General features: G+C 35.7%; 2 protein-coding genes across 7 annotated transcripts in view; one reads left to right on the top strand and one right to left on the bottom strand.

Annotated features, from left to right (window-relative positions):
- ATCSA-1 (Transducin/WD40 repeat-like superfamily protein) overlaps window positions 1-16,075 on the bottom strand; it is a 133,838-nt gene that overhangs the window by 46,935 nt on the left and 70,828 nt on the right. For all 6 annotated transcript variants that reach the window (XM_089803862.1, XM_089803858.1, XM_089803863.1 and 3 more), the window contains 2 exons: window positions 6,514-6,668; window positions 6,307-6,396 (listed from right to left, as the gene is read on the bottom strand). In XM_089803862.1, the coding sequence (XP_089659988.1) occupies window positions 6,307-6,396; window positions 6,514-6,668 (245 nt within the window). The remainder of the gene's footprint in view (window positions 1-6,306; window positions 6,397-6,513; window positions 6,669-16,075) is intronic.
- Window positions 10,231-13,028, top strand: LOC149535409 (uncharacterized). The gene is made up of 4 exons (XM_089805320.1): window positions 10,231-11,435; window positions 11,574-11,870; window positions 11,993-12,391; window positions 12,518-13,028. The coding sequence occupies exons 1-4, from the start codon at window positions 10,302-10,304 to the stop codon at window positions 12,902-12,904; spliced, it is 2,217 nt and encodes a 738-aa protein (XP_089661446.1). The 5' UTR covers window positions 10,231-10,301; the 3' UTR covers window positions 12,905-13,028.

The following is a 16,075-nucleotide window of genomic DNA, read 5'->3' as shown; positions in this document are numbered from 1 at the left end:
AATTTATTCAAAATACTAACTTCTTGACTTGACATCGGGTCAAGACTAAATTTTATTCAAAATACTAACTTCTTGACATGACATCAGCCCTTTTGCGTATACACATGCAACTTGGCTTCACTTTTGATTAAATGTTTCTATCCATGCTTCAACCCTTTGCATTGAGTGTGGGACTCTTATGAATGTGAGCTCTGCCAGTGCTTATGGATAATGATTACCTTTAAGTGTACCAGACAAGAAAATAATGGATGCTTCCAATGTATACTGTAGATATACTATCAGCACCAGCATCTACAAAATTTGACTAAATTGTTCTAATTGTCCACAGTTTATATCTTTCATGTTCACAGCATAAGATAGGCATGGAAATATTCTCATGGGAAGACCCTGCTAATGAGTTGAAGCTTGTTACAGTAGAAGTCATCTCATCTCCCTCAAGTTGGCTTAGGCATTCAGTAACTTCTGGTTTTAAGTCCCAGATTTGACCTTTGTTCACTTTAGCCTTTTCCAGCTTCTCAAATGATCAGAGGACTGATATGTTCCAAAACCTTTGCCACGTTCTAGATCACTATTGCAAACAAATGTATCTGTCACACCCAACCAATAAACATTTCTGATGAGATATTGGAGCCTTTACTTCTAATAAACAGTCCTCAGAATGATCAAAGGTTGCTACATAAAGATGCAACACTTCCATCTGCAGAATAACATATAATCTGTATAATTTGAATGCTGAATGGTTATATCATTACAATGAATTCGTATGGTGTCACGAAGTCTGAAACTGAAAAGAAAAAGCTTATCACAATTAATTGGATATAAAAATTCATCCTAATGACAACATGATAATGATCCAAAAATTTTAAGCTGATAAAAATGAGTGAAAATATTGTAGATAAATGGAGGCCTTAACTTTGTAAAAAGCTAGAACTCCATCAAAACCATCAATGAATACCACAACATGTTGTCCTTTGATCCTTCCCTTAACTTAGAAAGAATGGTACTTTGGTGCTACAACCAAGAAAGCAATAGTAGATAACTGAACTCCCTCCTCAAATGGAGATATGTATTAGAATTAAATCTCTTTATTTTTGTTTCTCTCTCTTCTGTAGATTTATTTCTATTTCTAATGGTCACTCCTCTTCCATGTTTCATTATTCTCACTTTGTTCAATACAGAAACTTTCTCTCTCTTTCTCTCTTCAGAATGTTTCTATCTCTCTATTTGTTCATTATAGAACAATTCTTGTGTATACTTTATATATAGATCATTTATGATCTTTGTTTAATAACACATTCATTATTTTACCATGATATGGTATTAGAGCTATTTCTTTGAAAAACTAATAATTTGAAAATCTTTAATTTCTTTATGAGATTTTAGACTAATGTGATTTTTGACATCCTTTGCTTGGGTGTATTAAAAATCATTTCAAAAAATTATAATTTGAAAATCTTTAATCTCTTTATGAAATTTTAGACTCATGATTTTTGACATCCTTTGCCTAGGTGTGTTTAAATTAAAAAATCAATTTACAGGAATCACATGGATTTGTTCTTGAGGTTTTTTCCCCCACCCATGTTCATGTCCTTGTCTACAATTTGTGTGGCATATACTACTCAGGTTTGATTTTTGGTGCCATTTTTATGCTTCCATGGACCTGCGACGGGGTTTTTCCTGCATCATGGCTTGTTTTCAGTGATGGGATTTGTTCTACATGGCTTGTTTTTAGTGATAGGATTTGTTCTGCACAGCTCATTTTTTTTTCATTATTGTTGTGCCTTTTTTCCATAGTTCCAAGAATCGAGGCGATTCACCTGATTCGGCGATTCGATTCAAGCCAAACGATTTTTTGTGAATTGGTGAATCGAATCAGCGATAAAGGGTTTATGAAATAAGTTACTCACTAAATTTCAAGGGTTTTTTTAATTTTCTGATTCGTGGCCGATTCGATTCCGATTCATGGTTGATTCACAATTCGATTCGGCCTTGCCAATTCTGATACGATTCCAATTCTCATTACTTTTCTTTTTTCTATAAACCTCCTTAGTGCCTGCACATTTAAGTCATCTTCTATTTATGGGTTTTGAAGCTTCTTTGGTAAAAAGGGTAGCCATTTCTGCAGATTTGAGCTTCCTTTTTATGGTTTTCAGAATTTTGTTTTGGCTCCATTTTCTGACTTTTAGGGCCGATGGCAGCCATTGTTGCAACTCATTTGCTTTCTCTATTTCTGCAACTCATTAGGCTTCTTCTATGGTTGAATTCTCTTGTTTTCAAGCCATCTAGGGTTTTTTATAGTGCTCTATGTCTTCTGCAGCTAGGATTTCATCCATTTTTTAACTACAATCTGCAATTTTTAAAAGTTTTACCTAACATCTAACATTTATGCACATTTTGGTTAATGTTTTCAGCCCTCATTGCAAATTGAATTTATTTTCCCGCAAATTCCTTGTTGGTTTTTCATAAGCTCAACTAGGTCAATTTCAATTTTTTTCAGGGTGCATCATTTTTTGTGCTTCGATTTTCAATCCAATGGAGTCAGAATTTGACATCAGATTCCTTCTGAGTTTTTTGAGCTCTCTTCAAGGTCTTATTTCATTTTTTTCCGTGCCTTCGGCCAATATGCCTCGAAGTTTGTACCTTTTTAGATATTCACGCTTTTTTACATCAAAAAATGTGTCATGGCATCTCTCACCAATCTTCTATTGGAAGGCAGTCAGTGCTTCAATGGAAAGAACTACAATGCCTAGAAGAAGAGAATGATGATGATCTTGGAGCCTTGAGGCACTTGTTCAGGATACTGAAACTTGTCGTACCATAGTCAATGCTACTCAAGAGAAGTTGTTATGCTCATTAAGCTTTTAGAAACTAATGATCAGTAGCGTCGAGTATTGTCTAACAAGACAACTACAAAGATTTTGACTACACTGAAGGATCTCCACGAGACATTAGACAAAAGAAGAGCTTTTATTTTGAAAAACCAACTATTCTCTATTATTATGGATGAGCACATGTCCTTATAGGAGCATATACTAAATATTAAGGACATCAAAGATCAGCTTGAGGCCAATGGCCATACAATGGAGGAAGAGGATATGGTAGTCATTGCTTTGAAAAGCCTACCACAATCCTACGAGCACTTTATTGACACATCAATATTACTACAACTAATCTTGACCTTAAATATTTAGATATGTGCACCAAACTTCTACAATAGGATCGTTAGAAACAACAGTATGGCATCAATGCTCCTTCATTCTCCTTTGAACAAGCATTTACAGCCCATTCCTTTCACAACGATAAAGGCTCGCCCCAATCATCAACTTAGCCTCAAGATAGCTCCAAGAAGAAGAAAAATCAGAGTAACTACTACCACAAAATTGGTCATAATATTGAAGATTTTAGTACTCACATTGCTTCTGAATAGTGGAAGCAAGGTGGGCTCAGCCATAGGCCAATATTGCAGAGCATACAGAGCTCACTGATCAACCCAAGTATGCCTTTTATGCCTTCTGAGGATTCACTTGCAAATTTTGTTTTGAAGTTATATTGAACATTAAGAGAGAGTATTAAAGTTAAATCTCTTTATTTTTGTTTCTCTTATTTAGATTTATTTCAATTTTTGATGGTCGCTCCTCTTCTATGTTTCCATATTCTCTCTCTATTCAATATCAAAACTTTTTGTTTCTCTCTTTAGAATGTTTCTATTTCTCTCTCTTTGTTCGTTATAGAAACATTCTTGTGTATATATATACACACACACACACACACACACACACACACACACACACACACACAGAGAGAGAGAGAGAGAGAGAGAGAGAGATTATTTGTGATCTTTGTTTAATAACACATTCATTATATGCCTTAAGTTTCTAAACCTGATAGTAAGACTCCATTCTCTTCTACACTCAAAACCTCTATACATGACTTGAACTCTCTCTCATCATCTGAATACACCTCAATAAAATAGATTTATCCTTTTCCCAAGCACCTTTGTGTTGAATTCCAATGTTTTTACAGTTCAAGCATAGTTATTTCTTCCACAGGTCATGTCAGTTCATGTGTCTTGACTCTTGAGTGCACATTTTTAAATGCATGTCATATCCATTGGAAGATGTTTACTCCAGCCTTGGCTGTTCTTCTGAATGATTAAGCTTGAAGAGACTGTCCCAGTAAATAGCAAAACAAAATTAGCAAACACATTTACTAGCACCACCAAGCGAAACCAAATAAAATAAAACAAACCGACTCAAAACATAAACTAAAAACAAACAGCTTAAAAAGTAGAACCCCAACCCAAGCAAAAAGAAAATCAGCTTCTTTAGCTCACAACCAGGGAGTCCCAATCTTTGGTAATCATCTTTACAATATCACCCCAGTTAGTAGGACCCACAATGAACTGATCTGTGTTCCTTTTCATCTTCTTTATTGAGGATTAAATTACCTCCTCTTGAACCTATTTACATCATTGAGCTCTGCTTGAAGAGTGCCCACACCAGAGACGGTCTTTCTCATCATATCATCTGTGAGCTTCATCATAATTCATGATTTTTTCCTTACTAATGTCTTCACTCAAATAATTCTTCTTAATGTCACAAATATTATTCTTTATATATCATTACAACTATCACAAACATGGTTCTTCGCATTTATGTCTTCAAGTTTTTTTAGACTAATAAAAATATAATCAACCTTTTTATTGCCAAGAGCTTCACTCTGCCTGTCCAGATTGTCATGTATTACGAGGATCAATACAGATCTGAAAGCCCTTATCATTAATACTCATATCTCCTTCTCACTGGGGGAGGTGAAGTAAAGTCATGTGTAGATAGAAGGATTCTGGGCATCATAATTCTCACTATAACCATTCTCTTTGGAGTCGGCAGCAACAAAAACTTTGGCTAAAAAAGAAAACCCCTTTCACCTTAATGCATGCGGGCATAGACCTCCTTTGGGTTATCGTTAGACTTAGGAATACAGGGTTCAAACTCAACTTGAGTATGAAGTTTTGCATCCCAGGATTTAATCTTGACATTCATTTTACCATTATTTGAAGGAGAACCTAACCCACCCTAATTCCTTTTCAGATAGAAATTTTTTCTTGAATAAAGACCTAGAACCCTTAGCAACCTTCTTACTTTTAGCTTTCAAATTTGGAGTAGAAAATGAGCAACCCTCATTACGAGTATCAACATAATCAAGGGTAGGGTTTGGGCTGTCCCTAGCAAAGGAGGTTTTTTTCCTTCACTTAAACCAATAGACATAGAATTAGACGGTTGCAGTTTTCATACCCTAGTCAATTGGCATATATTGTGCACCTACTGTTTGACTAGATTTAAATAAAGGAGCTAATCGGCATAAAACTATGCCCTATACATATTAAAAAATAAAAGAGAGCTGCAATGTTTAGCCAATTTCAACATGTTCATTACAACAGGAAAAGAAATTGGTATTTCTTACCAATAGTTTTGTTTATCCAACCTGCTAAAATTAATTAATGAACACTGATCAAGGTTTAAATCGGTGATACATGAGGACTTATCCAAAGGGGGCTAGATGATGTTGCCAATCTCCCAAGGATTTAAAGGGGATGTCCCCATTTTTTTATCGGACTTGTCTGCTAGCTCCATTTTGGAAACTAAAATGCAAGGTAACCTCCCAAGGAAAATAAAATGTGTAAAAAGCTAAAATGGGAAAGATTTGTCATTGCAAATTTAGCACACCATATTTTTCTTTTTATTTTGATTACTCTTAAGGTCTTTAATTTATTATAAAAGCAGTACCCCAAATTCAGAAAAATAAAAAATTGATGTGTCCCTATATCCCCATGTCCAACTTCCTGGAATACCCTGTCAAAGATTATTATGTAATAAACCAAAAGCTTTATCCATCCAACTATAGAAAAACAAAGCCCAAGACAACTATGATGTAGTGGAACTCGTGCAGGTTAATCCACCATTTGGAAAATAAGACTGGGATGGGAAAACAACAATCCTGAAGATTTTGAATTTTTGTGTACATCTATGTTATCAACTGTGCCTGTATGCACAAACACTAGTAAAAGAGGTGATGCTATGCAATACAATTGTTGTCCACACCACAGGGGCCAAGAATAAACATAAAATCAGTTGATATCACTGAGGATGCATTTTATGAAAGAGATAAAACAGAAGTTGAATGCCCACTTCTTGATAGATAGGCTAAAGTTTCCAGTGTTGTAATCTATGGAATCTTTGAAGAGATAGTCAATCTTAAATTGAAGTGTGTCAAAACTCATAAGGCATTTGACTAAATGAGATTTACCTGATCCTGAGAGTTAAATGAACAGCAATTTACAAAGTCATAATGACCATGATATGTAGAGCAAAGCCGACCACTCCATACATCATATGCCTGCAATGGTTTATATGCTGTCAACTTTCTGGGTCTCGCTACAGATATGCGACATAGTCTTTGCCTTGATGAAAAGTAAAAGCTCAACTATAAAATTGAATAGACCACTAATACTACCTTTATAGATGTTAAACATGGAACAAAGACAAGTGATGAATTAGGAGTAACAGCTAGTTGGATAGCTTTACTTGGTCTTATTCGTGTGGCCTCATAGTTAACTAATGTGTTGCAACCAGATTCAACGTCCCATAACCTTAATCTTGAATCCGTACCTACAAAATATGCACAAATAAATTTTTCTGAGAGACAAAGATTCAATATATTGTATTTATGATCAACATCCCTTTGTACTTTGTAATTTAGAAAGACAATCAACAGATTCATAAAAATACGCAAACTGATCACCACCAATACTATATATCAATATGTAGCATATTAACTGCTTCACAAATAAGCAGGACATATTATATACCAGGAAAAATAAACAACAAAACAATTTATTTTTTAAAAAGTACTTTTTAGTATTGACAAAAAATTAATCGTCAAGTCAAGAACAATAGTATAAGGAAAAATAACGAATTGATGTAATATAACAAATCATGCCAATAGCAACAAAACAAAGCCATTTTCTTGAACTGAATGTACATAATTGAGCTGTATATTTGATGGCATCAAGTACAAAGCTCATAATACAAGCATGCGCATCATGAGAGAGATGGTAATATTATTTTTCTAAAACTGTTGACAAAAATATGTAACAGAACTCATGTCAAAGACAATTCAAACCATGGCACACTTGCACCTAAGAACTATCTACTTGTTTTGAACCTTGTCAACCCCAAAGCAAGCACCCTAAGTTACCACCCTGCCCATATCTGCTATCATATTGATTGCTTAAAGTTGAAACATCAAGAAGAGTACTAACAAGTTTTAGCGGTTCAGATTCCACAGGGACGCATCCCCCAAAAATCCTTGCATCCCCTAGACAGTACAATTTTAAGACTTGGGGACTTGGACAAAACATCCCCCGACAAAACCACCACCTTAGCCACCTTCTTCAAGGATGCCACTGGGTTGCTTTCGATATAGCGCATGCCATACATACTGATGGCAACCTTTAACTTTGTGAAACCTAGTTTTTCTTTCATGAAGCATTTGCAAAGATCTTAAATTGCATAGTGTGCCTTGATGAATTCACCTCAATTTGTATATTAACACTGTTAAATCTGTAACTTTGATATTATACTGATCTGATTGCACAAGATCATTCAGATCTGTTCTTGCATGAATGGCCTATTAATACTTGCTCCTTGTCTAAGGCATGATTGGTTTCTCCCTTGAGTGATGATATTTAAGTATGAAACTAAACTAACCTTAGTTAGTTTGATAACAAACATTAATTATCTTCCTTTGGTGCTGATTATGGGAAGTCAGGTAAAGGCCGACCTAGATAGGGTCATGTCCCTTCAAGGGACATGCCCTTTGGTTACCTTATATATGTGGGGTTTGGTTGTAGTTAAAGGACACACAAACAAGTATAAGTCTACTCCTTTAAGCAAGTCTGCCCCTTACAAATTAATGCAGCAATAAAGAAATTCAGAATAATAAATATATTATACACATTTCTTCATACAAGCCTGATTAAGGAAGATCATCTTCAGCAAGCACAGAGAAAGGTATTATCTCAGATTTGATCACTTAGAATTTGCAGAAACTTTACATGGTATTAGAGCTCTGGTAGTCGAACCTAGGCTCTGCAAATTAAACAATCAGACTTGATATATATCTAGCATCATTCTTCTATCTTCAATGGCATACACAATCAGACCTGAGGACAGATTTGATGGGAAAGAACACTTTGATGCTTGGAAATTCAGAATCATGATGATTCTTGAAGAAAATGATGTAAAACAACTTGTTGATTCAGCATCCAAACAACCTATTGTTGAACCTAATAAAACGATCTGAGTAAAGGAAACAGGAAAGCCATGCAGATCATATTAGATGGAGTAAAAAATTAAATAGTACCCATGCTAACGAAACATCAAACAACATTTAATATGATAAATGCATACGAGGTCAACAATGCAACTAAAGTCCTCGCACTAAAAAGAAACTAAATCGTATACAGATGAAGAAGGGAGAATCGATGAATTCTTACTTCCTATGGGTTGCCAATCTAAGAGATGAACTTGCAAGTATAGGAACCATAATTGACAAGGAACTAGAGCTGATGGCTATAGATGGGTTACCAGATTCATGGGAAACGTTCGCACAAGGAGTAAGTGCCAGAAACAATCTTCTTGACTTCAATAGACATAAGGGAGATTGCCTTGGGGAAGAATCGAGAAAACTTAAGAAAGGGGGAAAGTTGAAAACTTCATGTTCTCAACACAAATTCCTATAAAGGTAAGAAAAAGCATTTCAAGAAGAGAAAGGCAATCAAAGGAATGACAAATCTACGAAAGATCTATACAAAGTAAAATGCTTCAAATGCAAAAAGTTTGGATACTACAGATCTAATTGCTCTAAGAATTCTAAACAGTAAGTAAACTATACAAACATTACTAAAGATGATAACTATGATCCTGAGAATCGTGTATTGTATTCGGCACTATCAAATGAAGTATCAAGCAAGGCGTGGGTGATTGATAGTGGATCATCCCGATATATTACAAGATACAAAGAAGCACTAGACTCTATGTCTGAAGAAGTTGATGGCGAAGTTACCATCGGTAATAATTCCACTCATTCAATCAAAGGAATTGGGAATTGCACCTTGAAACTAAAGTCAAGTAGCTCTACATTTCAAAGGAGTACTCTATGTACCAGGAATAAAAAGGAAACTAATCTCAGTTACAGCACTTGAAGATGATGAACATAATGTTGCATTCATGGATGGTAAAGCAATGACCTGGGCTAAGAACTCCTCACTTAAGAAAGCAAAATTGATTGGTCAAAGAAAGGGATACTTGTATGAATTAAATTCAGAACCTAGTCAACCCATTCAAGCCTTAATTCATGAAGCTAATGATAAAAATGAAATATGACACAGAAGATTAAGGCATCTAAATTTCAAAACCTTATCGACTATGGAGAAGATGGTTAATGGTTTACCTAAGTTAAATTAAGATCATTCAAGCATATGCAAAGGATGCACTCTGGGTACAAACACCAAAAGTCCATTTCTTGATAGCACTAGAAAAACTAACAATGTTTTGGAATTAATCCACTCAGATTTATGTGGATCTATGTTTGTTCCTTCTCTTGGGGGATTCTGGTACTATATACTTTTTATCTAAGTTACCGGATTCGCACCCTGGAGCTCGGGTCCGGGTCCGGATTCATTCGGGTCCGGATCCGAGCCCGGGTCCGCGACCGGTCCGGGCAGGGTCCGCATTTTGGCCTGCGGGTCCTCCCGGGTCCGTGCAAGCACGGACCCGGGAGGACCCGCAGGCCAAAATGCGGACCCTGCCCGGACCGGTCGCGGACCCGGGCGAATCCGGGCGGACCCGCGGCAGGTGGGGCCAAAAAGTGGCCCAAAAAAGCAATAAAATAATGTTTTTTTCATTATTTTTTTTGCCAAACCCTAAAGTAAGGCCTATTAGATGCATTTCATTCATCTAATCTCTCATTTGCTTTGTCATTTTGCTCTCTCATTTTGGTGTGGCCATTTTGCAAGTTTGAAGAGAAGGTTGTAGAGATTATTTGTGGAGTTTCAAATCCTTCAAATAATCAGTGTTGAGTGTTCCAGGTATGCATTTGATCCTTCCTTTTGCTTCTTTCATAGTTTGTTTTTAGTTTTTTAAATTTTTTATATTTATTGTTCTAAATTTTTATCAAGTTTTGTATAAGTTTTGAAATATTTTTTTAAATTTGTTTTTATAGATTGCAAGAATCCAAGAATGAGTAGTCAGGGTTCAGTGGGTGGGGTGGGATCCCAAAGATTTAAAATTGATAAAGGCTCTCCTTTGTGGAAGTATACAACAAGAATTGAGCAATGTGCTGGTGGGGGAGGGTATATATGGAAATGCAATTTTTGCCAAAACCAATATAGAAGCTCCTATTTCCGGGTTAAACATCATTTGATAGGTCCACCAGGTCAAGGGATTTCCATGTGTGAGGGGCCCCCAGAGGGAGGTAAAAAAGGGTTGTCAGCTCCTCAAATAGCAGGCATGTTAAAAGAACAAGAAGAGGCTGATAGGTTAGTGTCAAAGGTAAAAAAAGATAAGTCAAAGCAAATACCACCAACACCACCCTCTCAAACAATTAGTAAACCACATCCCTTCCTACCTACCCCATCTATGGATGAAGATGAAATAGAAACACCCGCATCCCGCAAGAGAGGCCCATTAGATACGGCATTTGAAAATGACAAGAGAGAAATTGCTGATATAAAGGTTGGGCGTTGCCTCATTACAAATGGTGTTTCATTCAATCTAGTGAGATCCCCTTATTGGAGAGAGATGGTGAAAGCAATAAATGATGCACCTCATGGTTACCAATCCCCTGGATATGAAAAGTTGAGAACCACCATATTGCATAAGGAGAGAAAGAATGTAGAAAACCTCCTCAAACCAATAAGAGATTCTTGGATCCAAACGGGGGTGAGCATTGTCTCTGATGGATGGAAAGATTGCAAAAACCGTCCTTTAATAAATGTGATTGCTGTTTGCCCCAAGGGGGCAATGTTTTTGAAGGCGGTTGATTGTGAAGGGCAAGTAAAGGATGCAAATTTTATTGCCCAACTTCTCATTGAATCCATAGAGTCCGTGGGAGTTGACAATGTTGTCCAAGTAATAACGGACAATGCTAAAGTTTGTAAGGCTGCAGGTGCTTTGGTAGAAGCACGATATGAGCATATCTTTTGGACACCATGCACTGTCCACACCTTGAACTTGGTGATGAAAACAATGGGCAGCCAAATTGAATGGATGAAAAATGTGTATGAGGAGGGTGAGCAGATCCAAATGTTTGTGACAAACCACCATATGTCACAAGCAATTTTCAGAACTTTCTCCCGCTTGGAATTATTGAAGGTAAATTTTAAACTTTATTTAGCTTCATTTATCATATTAATTTTTGTGTCATACTTTACAAAATTTAATACATATTCTTAAATTTTTGTGTTATCAACTTATCATATTAACTTACAATTTGAATTAACATGGTAATAGGTTGCTGAAACAAGGTTTGCTTCACACACAATCGTCCTTAGACGACTTGTGAGGGTGAAAGAGGCATTGGGTCAAATGGTTATTAGCAACAAATGGGGTGGATGGAAGCAAGCTGATACAGAAAAGGCCAAAACTGTAAAGGATTTGATCTTGAGTGATAATTTTTGGAATAGGGTGGAATATGCATTAGAACTCACCGAGCCCATCATGTCTATGCTTCGGTATGCCGACACGGATGAGCCTTGTTTGGGAAACATATATGATGCCATGGACTCTATGCTAGAAAGAATGAAATCAGTAAGTTTAAATTTTTATACAATACTTTATCCTTGTTTATTGAGAGATTTTGATTTTTGATTTTAATTAAGTTATTAACACTACATCAAGATAACTTACATGTACATCATTTGACATCCCAGGTCATTCAGAGGAGAGAGCAGGATCCTGATACCTTGTACACTAAGGTGGAGAAAATTGTTCTACATCGTTGGAACAAGATGACTACACCTTTGCACCTCTTGGCATATGCACTTTCTCCTAGATATTATAGCAGTGAGATACTTGCGATTCCTGGTAGAGTGGCACCATATAGAGATCCTGAAGTTGCTGCTGGGTATAAGAGGGCACTTAACAGGCTCTTTAGTGATCCTGATGTGGCATCAAATGTTAGGAGAGAGTTTGTTGATTTTGTCTCAAGCAAAAATGCAGAGCCTGATGCAATCAATGACCAAAGTAAATTGGATGCCATTGGATGGTGGTACTTACATGGGGAAAGTTACATGTACCTCCAACCTCTTGCCATTAAGATCTTGTCACAAGTATGTATTTAAGTTTTTTTTCCTTTTCTTATGGCTACTTAGCTTGTCGAATTAGCACTCTTAAATTCCTATTGTATTGTAAAATTACTTAGCTAATTTTTTAAAATTTGTTGGTTGTCTCTCTAGGTTGCAAGCTCTTCTGCTGCTGAGCGGAATTGGAGTACATACTCCTTTATCCACTCAGTGAAGCGTAACCGGTTGGGTTCAAAGAAAGCAGAGGACTTGGTATTTATTCACAACAACTGGCGCCTCTTATCACGCAAGGATCCAGGATATAAGAAGGGACCAGAGAAGTTGTGGGATGTACTACCTGAGACTTCTAACTTGGATATGACTGTCCAAGATATATCTAGAATTGCCTTGCTAGATGTTGAGGAGGACGAGGAGGAGGATGTGGCTGCATCTGGGGCTAGTGGAACCGGTTTGGGTTCCAATGATGTGGAAAATGTCAATGATATAGATGAGGATGAAGCCATTGATCCCTCATATTTTGATGACCCATTTGACCCTTGAAGGGCATTTGCATCTTTGATAAACTATGTTTAAACATTTGTCATTGACTCATTGAGTCATTTATGATTTATCACTATGTTTCACAGTTTCAAACTTTATTAAGTCATAATTTATTATCTATCAATCTGATGAAGTAGTCTATGTTTTGAAATTCCATTTTGCATTTTAGTAATTCAATGTATGATTTTATTTACAACATTAGCATAGATTAATGAGTGAGTATTTAATGTTTATCTTTGACATTTGGCATTGATCAATAATCAAGTAACATTGATATATTCATACTATGGAATGACTCAGTTTTACTTTTACAACTATATGAGTTTATATTTTTTTTGCATATATATATATATATATATATATATATATATACACACTAACGAACCCACCCACGAACCCAAATGGGGAAAAAAAAATTGCCCGAACCCACGAACCGAACCCCGAACCCGAACCCGTCCCCGAACCCGAATCGGCAACTTAGCTTTTTATAGATGACTTCTCTAATAAAACTTGGATTTACTTCTTAAGATGTAAAGAATCAGAAGAAATCTTTAAGAGATTTAAAGAATTTTAAACCTTAACTGAAAACTTATCAGGACATAAAATTAGAAAGAGGGGATTGATTATGAAGAAACCTTTGCTCTTGATGCTAGATACACTTCTGTAATAGCTATACTAGCTATTGCAGCATTGAAGAGATGGAAAGTACATCAGATGGATGTAAAAATTACATTTCTGAATGGAAAGATTATAGAAGAGGTATGTTTGGAGTAACCCGAAGGATTTAAAACTCATAACCCTAAAAATTTTGTTTGTAGGCTCAAGAAAGCTCTCTATGGGCTTAAACAGGCTCCAAGGGCTTGGTATGAAAGAACTGATAAGTATGTCACTCGTTTAGGATTCTCAAAGAATGAAGTTGATCCAAAGCTCTATTATAAAAGGGATAAAGATGATATGATAATATTGATACTATATATTAATGATTTATTAATAACAGGTGATGATCATCTTCTAGATCAATGCAAGAAAGATCTAATCAGAGAATTTGAAATGAAATATTTAGGACTCCTTGATTACTTCTTAGGATTGGAAGTATGGTAGAATTCTGACAGCATCATACTTAATTAGGAAAAGTATACATTAGATATCTTGAAGAGATTTGGAATGTGGAACTGCAAGTCTATGTCTTCTCCAATGGAAACTAATCTACATGAACTTAAGGAAGCAGCAGTAGAATTAGCTTCCATAGATTCTACTCTCTATAGACAGATGATTGGGTCCCTTATGTACTTGATAAATACAAGACCTGATATTTACTATGTTGTTAATGCCTTAAGTCAGTTTATGTGTGAGCCAAAAGAGATTCATCTAGTTGCAGTCAAACACATCATTAGTTACTTACAAGGCACTCTTAACTTTGGGCTCAAATATGAGAAAGTTGACTTGGATTTACATGGATTCACAGACTCAAATTGGGGTGGAAGTGTTAATGATAGAAAAAGTACTTCAGGATGTTGTTTCAGTTTAGGATCAACAATGATATCTTGGATATGCAGAAAGTAGTCATCAATAGCACAGAGTTCTACAGAAGCAGAATACATTGCAATAGCGATAGCCTCTTGTGAAGCAGTTTGGCTTAGAAAGTTACTTGTGGGATTATTTGGTCAATCCATGAATCCTACGATTATTCATTGTGATAATCAGAGTTCAATCAGGGTTTCTTTTGTTAAAATTTTCATAAAATAAATTATATAATATATATATGTTACATAGATATAGTATATTAAATAGTAGTAATAAAATACCATATATTGTAATATATATAATTAAATATTATAAATTTTAATATATATAATATAATATATATTATTCTATATAATAAACAAACACTTTTAACAAAATAATAATAATCAAATTAAAAAAAAAGCCATTTACCGAACGCATGGATGTGAATAGTCACACCCTTATGGTGTGACTGAATCACAGCCAAAGGTTGCGATTAGTCCCACCATAAGGTGCGACTGAGGGGATGTGACTCCCTCTCCCTCCAGCCTATAAAGACAATAAAACATGCGCCACAGTTTGGGGGAGAGTGCAAGAAAAGATCACAATTGGAACAACAATATTTGGCATGGTAGAAGGTAAAATATGTATATATTATATAGATATATAATTGCTGTTAAATTTTACCTCTCTTGGTATTTCTTTTGCATCCTAGTTACATCATATTTACTTAGCCTGAATTCTACAGACGATGAATACAATATTCATTAGAGATAGTTTTCAGGAATGAAGTTAGGACTCCATAGAGGATGAGTGTAATGCTCATTAGAAATGGATCTCAATATTTTTAGGGGGGCTATCAGTGATTGTCATGGTCACCATAGTCTTAGGGTTCATACCTAAATTTAGGCAGATATGGTTACCATAAAAAATGAACTATATATTCATTACAGATGGATTGCTATCTGAGGGAGATTGAAGGAACTTATGAATTCCCCAAACTCCCATAGGCATTATATATACTGAAACCCAATCATATGCATATGTGTAGGCTTGGATAACGGTGTCCGTATCCAAGAGATCTTGGATTAGTGCTCTATGGAAAGATGGCATTATGCCCGACCTAGAGACAATCCTAGGATCAATTCCCCTTACTAACTTAGAATGGATTATATTTTATTTGATGCTATGCTATACTAATATTAGTTTTGCAGGTAATTTGTGAGGAGAATATCCAAGGACATTACAGTGGTATCAAAGCATAATCCTGCCAACCTGTGGATTACAATTCATGCAAACATACCAACGTACTAGAGGAAGAAAAGCAATGGTGGAACAACTAGCCCAAGAATTAAGAAACTTCATGGAACAAACCAATGAAAGATTTGAGAGGACAAATTGATTAATACTCCAAGCCATTCAAAACATGAGCACTAATAACCAGATTGAAAGAACCACTCTAGTTTCAAGAGATACTCAATCTAATAACTCTGAGAATGAGAACTCAACTCAAAACTCTTTCCTTAGACCTACACTACCATCATTCCTCCCAAGGGAAGAGCCTATTATCGAAGAAGGTGAATGGGTCACGAATAGTGTGGAAGAACTAACTCAAATGTATGCAAGGCTAGAACCTGAGATACAAAGGATTATTCCTTTTAAAGAATA

The sequence above is a fragment of the Cupressus sempervirens genome, chromosome 10 (genome assembly GCF_028749045.1).
Source record: "Cupressus sempervirens isolate cs-2001-9-10 chromosome 10, ASM2874904v1, whole genome shotgun sequence".
NCBI classification, from domain to species: domain Eukaryota; kingdom Viridiplantae; phylum Streptophyta; class Pinopsida; order Cupressales; family Cupressaceae; genus Cupressus; species Cupressus sempervirens.
The sequence above is the reverse complement of the archived record's forward strand: the minus strand, read 5'-3'. Positions and strand labels throughout refer to the sequence as shown.